This window comes from Pocillopora damicornis, chromosome 11, assembly GCF_964200805.1.
Source record: "Pocillopora damicornis chromosome 11, jaPocDami1.2, whole genome shotgun sequence".
Lineage (NCBI taxonomy): Eukaryota > Metazoa > Cnidaria > Anthozoa > Scleractinia > Pocilloporidae > Pocillopora > Pocillopora damicornis.
This window is the reverse complement of record NC_142680.1, coordinates 3,147,533-3,160,638: the sequence shown is the minus strand read 5'-3', so window position 1 is coordinate 3,160,638 and position 13,106 is coordinate 3,147,533. Positions and strand designations below refer to the sequence as shown.

General features: G+C 36.1%; 2 protein-coding genes across 4 annotated transcripts in view; one reads left to right on the top strand and one right to left on the bottom strand.

Annotated features, from left to right (window-relative positions):
• LOC113683888 (tubulin polyglutamylase TTLL7) overlaps positions 1 to 8,084 on the bottom strand; it is a 43,594-nt gene extending 35,510 nt beyond the window's left edge. The window contains exons 1-3 of the mRNA XM_089187649.1: positions 7,562 to 8,084; positions 6,007 to 6,064; positions 5,033 to 5,096 (exon numbers count right to left, since the gene is read on the bottom strand). Of these exons, the coding sequence (XP_089043775.1) occupies positions 5,033 to 5,096; positions 6,007 to 6,064; positions 7,562 to 7,919 (480 nt within the window). The 5' untranslated portion in view covers positions 7,920 to 8,084. The remainder of the gene's footprint in view (positions 1 to 5,032; positions 5,097 to 6,006; positions 6,065 to 7,561) is intronic.
• The window catches only part of LOC149037059 (uncharacterized), a 68,195-nt gene that overhangs the window by 19,008 nt on the left and 36,081 nt on the right, over positions 1 to 13,106 (top strand). For all 3 annotated transcript variants that reach the window (XM_089187640.1, XM_089187638.1, XM_089187639.1), the window contains exons 3-4: positions 10,680 to 11,895; positions 12,548 to 12,625. In XM_089187640.1, coding sequence (XP_089043766.1) covers positions 10,680 to 11,895; positions 12,548 to 12,625 — 1,294 coding nt within the window. The remainder of the gene's footprint in view (positions 1 to 10,679; positions 11,896 to 12,547; positions 12,626 to 13,106) is intronic.

Here is a 13,106-nt window from a genome sequence, read left to right as displayed (position 1 = left end):
TGTGCGGGGAGAGATCGGGATGATACTGATATGTGAACAGAAATAGGTAGTCTTGCTGTGGTTTGACTGAAAGGCCCTTTTATTAACAACTTTGAGTAATCACGCTTTGGTCTTTAAGTAGGCTGGAATACCGTATCAAAGGAAAGAGTGGAAATCAAGTCTAGCATTGTAGTATAGACCCTTTTTACCCCCGAGTAGTTCGTGACCACCCTGAGTGTTACCACAATAGCTCCAAAAGTGAGAACCCTCGCTCTTCCCACCTAAAGTGGCCCCAAATCTAAAATATTCCTTATTCCCAAGGTCTAGGAATTGGTTCTATCTAATACCATACCTTTCTTTACTGCTAGTCGCGAGAATTTATGTTAGTTGGACCGTGCGGAGTTCAATTCGGTTTTTAATCAAACGTGTGATTAAAAGTGGGATTTAGATTTGATACTCACGAGTGTGAGTCTCAATAGAATGGGACAACACAAAGTGTTGTTTCCAATTAATCAAAACTATGAAGAAATTAGAGAACCAAAATACTTATCCGTTTAACATTTTCATAAATGGAAACACAGTTGACTTTTTCCACGAAAAACTGTACCCAAAAGTTAAACATTTTCGAGAAACTGCACCCAGAAGTCTGTGTACCAGCGCGTAGGTAGCAGGAATTGTGCAGTGACACAAGCATGACCTTTAAACTGTCCTATCAAACTGTCCAGTCACAAGCATGACGGGTACACTGTTCCATTTGTGCTCCAATTGTATTGCTGATAGCCAATCACGTTCAAGAGATTTTTGATAGCTCTGACGAAAAAGTTAAGTCAAGGCAATAGGTTACAACTACCTTCATTCTCATTACTGGACTGACTGATCTGTGTGTCAAAAATGTGAGATAAATTACTCCATGATTGATCATGCGAGAAAATGGGCTGGCTGTGCATCAGCACTAAAATGGGTTGGCTGTGCATCAGCACTAAAAAGGGGCTGGCTGTGCATCAGCACTAAAATGGGATATACTGCTGTTCTTTTGATCTCGAAAGATACATGTTCGCTAAATAAGAAAAGAAATAATCACTTCGGGGAAAATTCATCAAATTTATTTTCACAGCTCTGCACTAATATTATCATTAAAGTACATCGTAACATTTGTTGTTCTTGTAATTGTAGCAGTGGTTTTCAGCTTCACATTGTTTAGCTGACAAGCGCAGGTACTTTATCTTGGCTCCCCTGTACTGATAACACACCGAATCTAGCAAACAAAAATGACACAGTGAGCAAAGCAGTTGCTGCGTGGTCAACCTGACATGCACGCGTTTGTTGTGAGAACTTTTCAAGTTTAGATGTTTAAGGTGTTTAAGCGAAGCACAGCCACATTCGTTTATCGGTGCTAACAACTCAAAACGAGCCTCACTAATAATGATGGTTATGACTGCGTGATGTTCAACCCATATAGGGGGGGTAAATTTTACTAAGTCTTAAAGATCAAGGTTTCAAGCCCGTCTGATTTTCTGCTCTACAGAGATGGCTCTTAGTTGATAATTTTCCTACCTTTGCTGTAGTAGCATATGGCTGTCATCATATTACGCCTTTGTGTATCCCACCCATCCGACCAAAAGCATCTATTTGGTTTACTCTCACAGTCCTCCTGACTGGTATGCCATGGTGCGGCCATAACTGACATTTGTAATACATACTCACCAGGAGTCACGCATCCACTGGGTACTAAAAAGAGTACAAATCATAATTTATACCAGTAAGATTTTCAAAGTACAGTATCCATTTACCTGGTTTTGTTAAAACACACAATACTAGAGTGCTTTTCGTTTGAGTCAGTGTCGCCCCCCACCCGCAAAAAAATACAGATACTGTATGTGGGATGCTTGTCACAAATTTAGGTGAGGAATGCTCTGGATCAACATCTAGTTCTCTGAAGCTCAGTGGTAAAGCATGGGAGCATAAATCTGAAGGTCTGGGTTCCATTCCTTATAAGGATTCGGACGGTTCCTTTGCTCTACACCCGTAACCCCCTGCCCCCCACCCTCAAATAAAATAGAATAACATGAAACTCTGTAGAATTTGGGTTTATTTCATATTGGGCTATAGGAAGCAAAAAAAATGTATTTTTTAAGGTTTACCTGTGGTGGTGACCTGCAAAATGGCGGCTGTTCGTACATACGCAGCTAAAAAACGGAAATAATCAAAGATTTATACTTCCCAAAATGTAGATATGGCTGTATTATTTGAACTTTTCTCGTTCCAAAAATTAATTTTCCTCCAAATATTTACTCAGATGATTTCAGGCGATAACAAATTAAGAAAACAAGAGTTGAGTGAACTTGACTTAAAAATAATTTCAAACGTCATGGAACTTTATCACAGAGCAACCGTTGAATTTTAATCATTAACAAACACAGCGCAATTTTTACAAACCCCTATCAAGGGTACACCCTCTATTAAGCAGACACTTGGGAATGTCCTGAGGGTGTCCACTTAATAGAGGTTTCACTGTACTATCATAATAGTAAACGTGATGTTTGTGAATGTCCTTACTTTGTCAAGATATTCCTGGACCACAATCTGCTCATGAGATGGGATTCTATCTCCATTTCACACCAGATATATCCTAAAATTAGGACAGAACTACATGTATTAGTCATCAGATTCATCATTAAGATACCAAAAGAGACTAGTTAATATGCATGCATGTACATAATCATAAGTTGTTAAAAATATTCAATTTTCACTTAGATTAAAGCAGAAGGAAGCTTTAAATTCATGTTCATGTGATGGAAGGCTTCACCAGTACCCCTGATTCACTGAAATATTTCAGGACAGTATCAACAACTGTGCAATAACAAATTGGATCAAGATTGTATATGTTAATAATATTATAGCACAGGGCCCAGTTGTTTCAAGGCTCATTAAAACTAGCCAGGATTAAATTTTAATCTGGTATTTTTTATTCCTTCATTCAATTATATTAAAATCTTCTATATTCATTTCAGGGCATTCAATCATAAAATTTCAGGCAAAGAGAATTATTATAATACTGAATTTTCTTTTAAAGCTTTCAGATCTCAAATCAGATTTCACACTAACCCTGGGTGATATCTTGACTAGCTTTAAACAACCTAGCTCTGTACTTTTCAGATATTTTACAAGCACAGTGTGTTGGAAATTTAAGAAAAAAACAAAAAAATTTAATGTCAATTAATAATGAATATATTGAAAATGATTGATGGTAAAGTTCAAGATTTTAAATTTTTGTCAAACTTACCCATTTTCCATAGCTCCATTTGCTGGTTTATAACAATGAAGGTTTTGTATTTCTTTCTTTTTTTCAGTTTTCTACAATAGCCTTGAAATGCAGCATTGCTGATACAGTGAGAATGGGCAGTAAGCTAAGGAAAGTACTTCACTTTAATGTAATTACACTGATGTGGTCATATGACGAAAAAAAAATCATGGTGCTTTTCTTTTGATCCCTCTTACCAATTGTTATTATTATTATTATTATTATTATTATTATTATTATTATTATTATCTTTTTAATTATACCATCTTGTAGTCAACCTACATACAAGTACACATACTGTAACAGTTGTGATCTGTAAAGAATGTATATTTGGATCAAACTATGCAATTATTACCACTAACTATTACAGTTACATCATATGAAACCAATGTAATTCCTATCATTTGAGGTTGAGCATATGCATTATTATAATTTTCAATATTTATTTAACATACCACAGTACTACATCAAACACAGTCCCTGGCTACAGTTCCTGGAGATACAGTTTACTGCTGGCTGATGAACCATGAGCATTGATTCCAAAGTTTCTATCAATGCTTGCTCCTAAACTCAAGGTGAAGTACAGTATAATGCTGATTTTGCAATCATCACAGCTACATGTATTAAATTATACAAAACATCAAACTGCATAAATCTCACTGACCATAGATATTAGTTGATAAAGGATACTTGGCAGGGAGAATCCAAGTTTGTAAAACAAAACTGTATTCCTCTGCATGAGCTCTTAATTTGCATTCTGAAATTCCAAGATAAGATGTTAAAATACAATAATTATTGCACTACTACAAGCAATTATTTAATATGATACTTGTAAACTTAAAAATGTGAATACCATTAATTTGCTCAGAATTGTTTAAGAGGGGTTTAATCAATGTTTGAAAATAAAAATTAACTTTTCCTGTCTGCTATTAAACAAAGCATTTGACATTCCCTACGTTATCCTAAGGTCAGAGAATTATCTGCAAACTATGCAGAATTCCCCCACCCTATGATGATGGCCTACGCTATTTAACTTTTTTATTAAAAAGTGAATAATGTGCTGTAACTTCCAGTAATTTCCAGTAACTTCTCCTACAAATAATAATACACCTCCAATCAACTATCTATACTTGCTCTCAATGGAAGAGAGATAAAATACATGTATAAATATTGAGATCTCATGAGATACAGAAAATACATTTAAAACATTGCAAATCATAATTACAGCATGTGTATTCACCAGTAATTAACTTCCATTTCAATCTACAAGTTTTAAATGTATTTAATATTGTTATACATTATGTAATTTACATGAAAATTTGACACCAAAACAAACTGATTAAACACTTACTTTGCCATATTCCAAGCTAGGTTAATCCTTCCTACAAATCTCACCCATACTTCAGGAAAATGGTTGATTTTCTTTAGAGAGGAGACTGCAAAGAAATAAACACTCACATAGCCTGTATCTTATACATATACATGTTCACAACTTTATTCAATACTTCTTTTATAATAATGAAGGATTTAATTCTTACTGTTTTGAAAACAGTAAGAATTAAATCCTTCATTATTATAAAAGAAGTATTGAATAAATTTGTGAACATGTATATGTATAAGATACAGGCTAATTGTGAGTGTTTATTTCTTTGCATGAAGGTATCCTGCACACTGATTTGTCTAGATTCCCACAATATCACATCTTATATGGTCTACTCAGACAACTTAATCAGTAACAAAAATTCATCATACCTGAAATGATTTTAGTTCTATAATTTTTTTAACTGGCACTGATGAATCACTCCAAATGAGGAAACTGTATGTAGAGAAAGTCATTGTTGAAGAGAGAAAAATCATATTTATCAAATTGATTGAAAACTATGGCTTTTTAGATAGATGTGTAGTTATTTATTCATAAACCTTCAAGTCTCTGATAAAGAGGCAAATAAAATTAGGAAGTGTTTGTCTTTAAAATGTATATATAGCAAAATAGTGTAAGAATTGGAAACCTAATGAACAGGAACAGGATGCAGTCAGGATCTAGCTAGGAGGTTCATTTAGGAGCTACAGGGTTGAAAAGAAATGAAAATGTACAAACACAGCATGGTATTATTTAGCTACCAGGTGGCAGCATCTATTCCTTGTGTAGCTGGGGGATATGGTAAGACAAAACCAAATGAATTTTCCCATAAAGTTTACACAAATAGGCAGTTTGCAGTCAAGATGCCCTACCCTTGTGGAAAATGACAACAAAATGTGAAATACCACAACTCCACATACCGTATTTACCCGCGGATAGGCCGCACTTTTTTCCCGGAAAAATGGGACCGAAATTGGGGTTGCGGCTTATACGCGGGTACAAGCGTTTTGACACCTCATTATTAATATGCACTAGAACTCACGGTAGTACAGTAAATTGGCGTTTTAATGTTCGCTTTAAATTGTTCCTAACTTACAACACATACAACTACCCGGTACTCGACCTCAACAATTTTTTTTTTCCCATGAAAACCATTGAAAGTTTGGGGTGCAGCCAATACGCGGGTGCGGCCTATCTGCGGGTAAATACGGTAATTGCAGATGTAATATTTAGCATGCTGGGTGCAAAAAAAAATAATCAGTGACCGACATTTTATTTGCACTTGTAACACTACATCCTCCATCAAGTTACTTTGTCAGCAAAATTATTTACATGTATAAAGTTTTTTCTATCACTGCTAACTCACCTGTTTGAGTCATCATCCTTTGCAATATACATTCCACACTGAAGACAAACTTTTCTAACTACAAGGGAGAATTTTTGCAATGAAAAAACATTGTTATGAGATAATTCCAAATTTCAGATATACAGTAATTCCTTGAAAAGTATCAGAGGCTGAATCCATACTCATATGAGTTATGATCTCACTTTGCTTTTGATTCACTCAACTACTTTTTCAGAAAATTTGCATCATCCTCTCCCCCAATCAGAAGTAAAACTAATTCAGTCCCAACTAATATCCCATTAAATGTCATTCCAATAATGCTTAAAAGCTTTTTCATGGGTGTTTTTTTTAAAACAGAGTTTAAATTCTTTTCTTCATAGAAGCTGCTTAAACAGATGTTAGTTAACTTAAAATTTAGTGCATTGAAATTAAAAGTTGGTGATTAGATGGATCCCATAGAAAATTAAGTTTTTCAGTTCCCTGTATCTGATTTTTATTCGATTATAAACCTCTTGTTTAACTTAACATGTTTTACTAGTGTGAATAGGATATAAATCAACTGCATTTTGTTGGGCTTTAGTCACCATCTTCTTGTTGTGTTGTCAGTTCTTGGTGTTCCTAAGTGATATGTTCTTTTTTTTATGACTAGCTATTGGAATTACTTTGGTTGTGATTACACTGATTGGAAAAGTGCTCTTTAAAAGATTTTGCTGTTGTAATATTGTCCCTCTCTGAAGGGAACTTTACCGAGAAGGGCGTTCAAGACCTAGGATTGGAGGGAGAGGGGGGGGAGCTCAATTAAGAGAGATTACATTAACACATACACGTACATGTGCACAAACATGTGAAGAAAAGAATACATTTATTTTAACAAATAAAAAATGAATTTTTCTAAATGCACGTGCATACAGATCTAAATCAAATGAAGCCAATAAGTTTGTGATCCTTTAGGCTAGTTTGTGTCTGCAAGCTTATTTTTATTGCCTTAGTAATAAATAAGTCGACTCTTCAACGGTCCATTGTGGATGGTTACAGCATACACCAAAAGTGTTAATTATCAACATTAAGTCTGTGGACGCGTGACTACAATGTAAACATGCATAATTGGCAACATAATGCTTAATATTTTTAAGTGTTAAAAATTTTTTATTAGTCTTGGTTGAAGAAATGTGCGTCTGATAAATTTAAGTGATGAAAGTACTTCTTGAGCGCGCATCACAGTCTAGGGACAAAGAAGTAATTAAGCTCTTTTGAAACCATGTCGATAATTTTTAAACCACAGATTCAAAGAAACAATGATGACGATTATTTTGCATCAAAAGATCAACGTTACCTTTGTTAGTTCCAACAATTAACGAGAGCGAAACGAAGCACGAAAATTAAGTTATTTACTTGTCGTTCTTTAAACCTCAAAATATATGTGTAACGATACGATAAAACTGCACAAACATATCTTACACTTGTAACTTTGGTAATCTTCCACGTACAAGAAGAACAAATGTAACCAATCTTCCTCGTGGAAGTATGACCATGTACAACTACCTAAAGCCCAAAATAAGTTGTAATTTTGACTTACCAACATCGTACTTAGTTGCAGCTAAATTGGCCGTTACACGGCGTTTCTTTTGAGGTTTCTTCTTGATAGAATTGTTTACTGTTTGCTTGCGAACGTGGTTTGTTCGAGCCCGTACCATACTTCTTGTCTGTTCCAAGTTTTCTTCACATTCGTCGGCCAAAGATGCTGCATACTCACTTTCTCTTCCTTGATTTTTACAAAAGTTGTCAGCAGTGCTTAAAGCAAGTAATTTAAGGTTGTCTTTGGTCATGACAGACCTACTTTCATTGAAACCATGGCTGCTGTCTTCCATGGTTACAGAACCCAAAGGCGTTCGAGACGACGATGGAATCTCCGTGGTCAAATTGTCTGTGCTCATGATTATGCCGAAACTTGTCCTTTCCACTCATTATGAACACATTGCAAAGCTGAAATCATAAAATCTGATGTCTCCTGGAAAGTGATTTGGTCGCAGACGAGGATTTGTGCGCCTGTAAGCAGAACTTTTGTGTCAGTGAATTTCTATCACAGGTGTAGCGTGACAGAATTACCATAGCTACCGTAGCCTACACTGCATTGAACTCATTTACAACTTCCATATTTGGAAATAGGGGCGCCCCCCCCCCCCCCCCCCCACCTAAATTGCATTGCACTTATATTTCAACTCCGCCATGTAGAGCTCGACTCCTTCGTCATATATCAAATCTCTGCTCAATAATGGGATAAACAGTGTTTTCCAAGTACAACCATTTGTAGTCTTCTTATGTTCATTACGGCTGTTCCATTTGTGACCGGAATGTCCTTTTCATCTTTTCAAATCGAAGGTAAGCTGTATTGCGGAATGTAGCGTGCTTACTGAAATGAAGTTATGATGTAGTTACGACACTGATTATTATACGTTTCCGATGTCTTAATCAAAGGTAGCAACATAAATCGTAATCAGTTTTTTCGTGATGCCGATTTATTTTGAAATACGCTTTGAATTAGAGAGGAATTTGACGATCATAAAGGAAGGAAGGAATTCAAGAATCATTTACCCGTAGTAGCTACAGTTTGATACTCCGCATGGTTTGCTTGTGTTTTCCATTATATTTGTTGATAGATCCTGAATAAGGCCGATGGATTAGTCTTCGAACTCCAGAGCTACAGCAAATTTTGACGTAATAACCATGACTACTAGCTTCCAGCTGACTTGTGCGTACCTTCCATACAGTTTATCAGAACGCCGTATTGCAAATCGAGTGTGCAGTACTTGCATTTTACCTGTACACACAATGCATGCTACTTAGAAGGTCTCTTACATGTATTTTTTTCGTTTGCTTTTTTCAGCAGATTACGGTTGTGTTTGAGTTTAAGGGCTCAAAATTAAAGGTACTGCAAAGGCTTCCTGTGATGTCTAGGCTACTAGAGGTAGGCATGCTTTACACACAGATGATTGAATAAGCACTTTATCAAATGGACTAGGTCATGCTGTAAGCGATTGCACTGAGTTCTACCCACAGACGTGTTAAGTTTCAGTATTCCTGCATTGTATTTGGCAACAAGCACTGCAATTAGCTACCAAAGCAAGTACTTGCAAGAGTTATGTACTACCTTCAAAGGACATGAACCTTGTGTTTTAATAACCCATCATCCCTCTCGAATATAACATTATGTCACGCATAGCATCATATAGAGCATACATGACATCTACCTCTTTTTCCCTTTTTTTTTTTGTAAGAAAAACCTGAACCTGTTTTGACATGGAATGTTTTTAATGCTCAATTAAAAAATATAAACACCACTGTCCATAGTTTGAGTGGTGACCTAAAGTTCATAGTCCTTAAGGTAAGCAGGCACCTTGACTAGTTGTTTGGAATGAGTATGCATGGCCAGTTTCTGCACTATTTGATGGTGTGATTGTGCAGAAGAGATATGCTGGACATGCTAGAGTAGTATGAGTTGCTATGACTCTTTGGCTTTAGGGGTAGACTCTTTGGAGTTCAAAAAGGAAGGATTTATCTCACCTGTCTTTGGCAAGAGTGAGAATAAAAGCTGACGAGACAGCTCTCTTGGGAGTTCTTCTTTATTTACAGTAATCCTGGAAAAATAATAACTACACAAAAGATCAGTACCTATGAGTTAATTTTTTTTTTTGATGATGAACAAATTTCTAAAGTCCACCATCATAGAAAAATTTGCCTGATGCAAAATGATTTAATGTACCATCATCAAAGGACAATGAAAATTAATGCTATAAAGAGACAAAAACCTGCATTTTCCTAGCACTCACATTCACAAGACATGATCCAGAAATTTGAAAGTGTTCCGAAGATTTTGAACTTTGTTTATTCATAGTGAATAATTTACAGCTATTATGAGCTCCTTAATGTTCAACAAATTTGAATCTGCAACTTGCAACTGTCTTTCTGCAACTGTCTTTGTTGCCAAGGTAATTAGTAAAAATGTTGACATCTAAATCTGAAGCACAATTGGCCAATTAAGTGTTCACATAGAAAGCTGTTAGTAGTATTTTCATTTGTTTATTTTTATGGTCTGAAGTTTAGGTGAGATAAACAATTTTACACAATAACGTGGTGCTGATGCTATGTTCAGTATACAGGATGTATGTCATGTATGAACTGAAAAGTGTTCTAACCTACCGTAGAGTCTTAGTGGTTCAGTGGTAGATGATCAGAATGTAGAATCAGAAGGTCTGAGCTTTGATTCTTCAGGGGAACTTAAAATATTTCTGTTGTCCTATGTTCATGACCCAGGGGAAAAAAGCGTCCTTCTTCATTTTACAATTTTAGTTTGCTAAGTGGTTACTTCAAAAAGAATCAAGCTTGCAAAGCCCTTTCTATACACTCCTTCAATAGTTAACTGAGCACAAGCAATAAATTATCTATAAAATTTGATAAGGAAAGCATTGGTGTTTAAGTGAACACCATTTGTGTGGGAAGAGTCTGATGTAACTCAATCCATGTAACTCATCTAAAAGGGAGAAATATTATTTTCTGTCTTTGATCACATTTCACAAAGACGCCAGTGCCAAATGGTCTGGTCTTTTGACAATCCTGTTGAATTGAAAATATCATTACACGGTATCCTTCATTGCTTGTGATTTGTCTTTATTTACACTTATAAAACTTTATTTCAGGAATCATCCGTTCTTGGTGTAGCCTCTACATCACAGGAAAGCCCAAGTTTAATGGAAAGTGAAAAGCTAAGAGTTACTCTGTTAGGTAGTGAATGGAGCTCATCTAAAGGAGGCTTGTCAACTATTAACAGGGAGCTGGCAATTCAGTTAGCAAAACATCCCAATGTTGATGTCAGTGTGTATCTTCCAAGTTGTAGTGATGAGGACAGGAGAGCTGCCAGTAGCCATAATGTTCAGCTGATTGAAGCCCAAGAATCGCCTGGTTTTGATCAGCCAATTGATTGGTTGGTTTCTTTACCTAATGGCCATTATCCGCACTGTGTCATAGGGCATGGAGTACATCTGGGTCGACAGATACCACACATTCAAAAGCAGCAACCTTGCAAGTGGATCCAGGTTGTTCACACAGCTCCAGAAGAACTTGGAATGTTCAAAAGTTATGAGGAAGCCATTTCCAGAGGTGAGAAGAAACATCGTGCAGAAGTACGACTTTGTGAGTTAGCTGATGAAGTGGTTGCAATTGGACCAAAGCTGGCAAATGCCTACTCTCGCTACCTTCGCTTCTGCAAAAAAGATCAGCATGTATTCAACCTCACTCCAAGTATTTTTACTGAGTTCAGTAACATTGAACAGGCCTCAGAAGAAAGGGAGAACTTTTGTGTTTTAGTTTTTGGGCGTGGTGACCATGAAGATTTTGAGCTGAAAGGATATGATATCGCAATGGAAGCAATTGCCCAATTGAAAGACGAGTCATACCAGCTAAAGTTTGTTGGCGCACCTGAAGGAAAAGAGAAAGAAGTGGTAAGCAAGTTGCTTCACTATGGCATTCCTCGTAGTCAACTAACTGTTCGCTGCTTCAAAGAAGATCGAGAACAGCTAGGCAATTTATTCTGTGAGGCTGATCTGGCAATCATGCCTTCAAGAACTGAAGGATTTGGTTTGACTGGGCTGGAAGCCCTATCTGCTGGTCTGCCTGTCCTTGTAAGTGGCAACTCTGGACTTGGACAAGCATTGGAGAAAGTTCCTGGTGGTTCCCCATGTGTAATTCATTCAGAGGATCCTAAAAAATGGGCCAGTGCCATCAGAGTCATCCGTCAGAAAAAAAGGATGGGGCGACTTAAAGAAGCCACTCTGCTTCAAGAAGAGTATGCAGCAAACTACAGCTGGCAGAGACAGTGTGAAAGTCTTGTTGAGAAAATGGTGAATCTTGTATCTGGTGAGAGCTATGTTACATATATCTTCTTTGGGATAGTTTTTTTTCTATCTTGATGCAATTAATGTAGCTACAACAGCAAGGTGTTCATGTGTACTTCAGTTCATTTCCTTAGAAGTGCTCTTGTTTGTGTGATTATGTACATTTATCATCTGCATGTAAAAGCTGTAGGAAATATGAATAAGCATTACCAAATACAAACATACATTTATTGAGCACATCCTCATCTGGGGCTTTTCAGTGAATAAATTGGATTACAAAATTAAAATACATACAATACAATTCAAATTGTATATCTTTAAATAAAATAGGGTCAGTTTAAAAAAGATATATAATTCCTATTGTATTGTATGCATTTTAACTTTGTAATCCAATTTGTTCACCAAAATCAGGGTTGAGAAGTTTTTGACATACTCATTGTGTATATGTACATGTACATGTACATATTCTTCTATGATTGGGGAAATACAGTTTCCTCCTCAACTTACTATTAAACAATTATTACCTAAAAGTAGATAAGGATCAGATATTTTTGTATAATTTGGATGTAGCATGCTTTGGTTTTTCAAACCTGTAAGTATACAGTCTTAAACTACATATACATGTACCTCATTTGAAATTTATAATGTGTTATTATTTTTGTGCATACTTGTAGTTGATCCTGTCACTCGGCAACCATTGGCAGCATCTGAAGAAAATGAATCCTCAACCACAATAGCTGTTCAACAGGAAGGTAGGCAACTGCCTCTTTGTAGATAGCTTATTGTGCTCATTTAAACAGGAGCATGATGACAGGGATGCATGAGTGGCAGAAAATAGCTCAAGAAAGGATTTAATTTTCAGTGAAAGGTTTTTAATGATGGTGAAAGGTTAACAGTAAGCTAGGCACTATGTACTCTGGTGCAAAACTGCATAAGTTGGGTAGGAACCACAAACTTGTGGAGTTAATTGTACAGATGTCAGCAGTGACCTGAGTGACTTGGCAGTCAGATTTTTTTGTATAATTTGGATGTAGTAAATACTCAGGAAAAGTAACCTTAATAGTTATGTAATAATCATACCTACAAGATTAGGAACAGTGTTGCAGAGTTCTGAAATATGTACTTGGTAAAGAGCATTTACATGAGAAAGTCTTTCAGTAGTTATTTTACTCAGAGCAGGTTCTGTTGAAAGTTGGACAATCATGGTCAACTTGATTGGTGTCTTTTTAGATT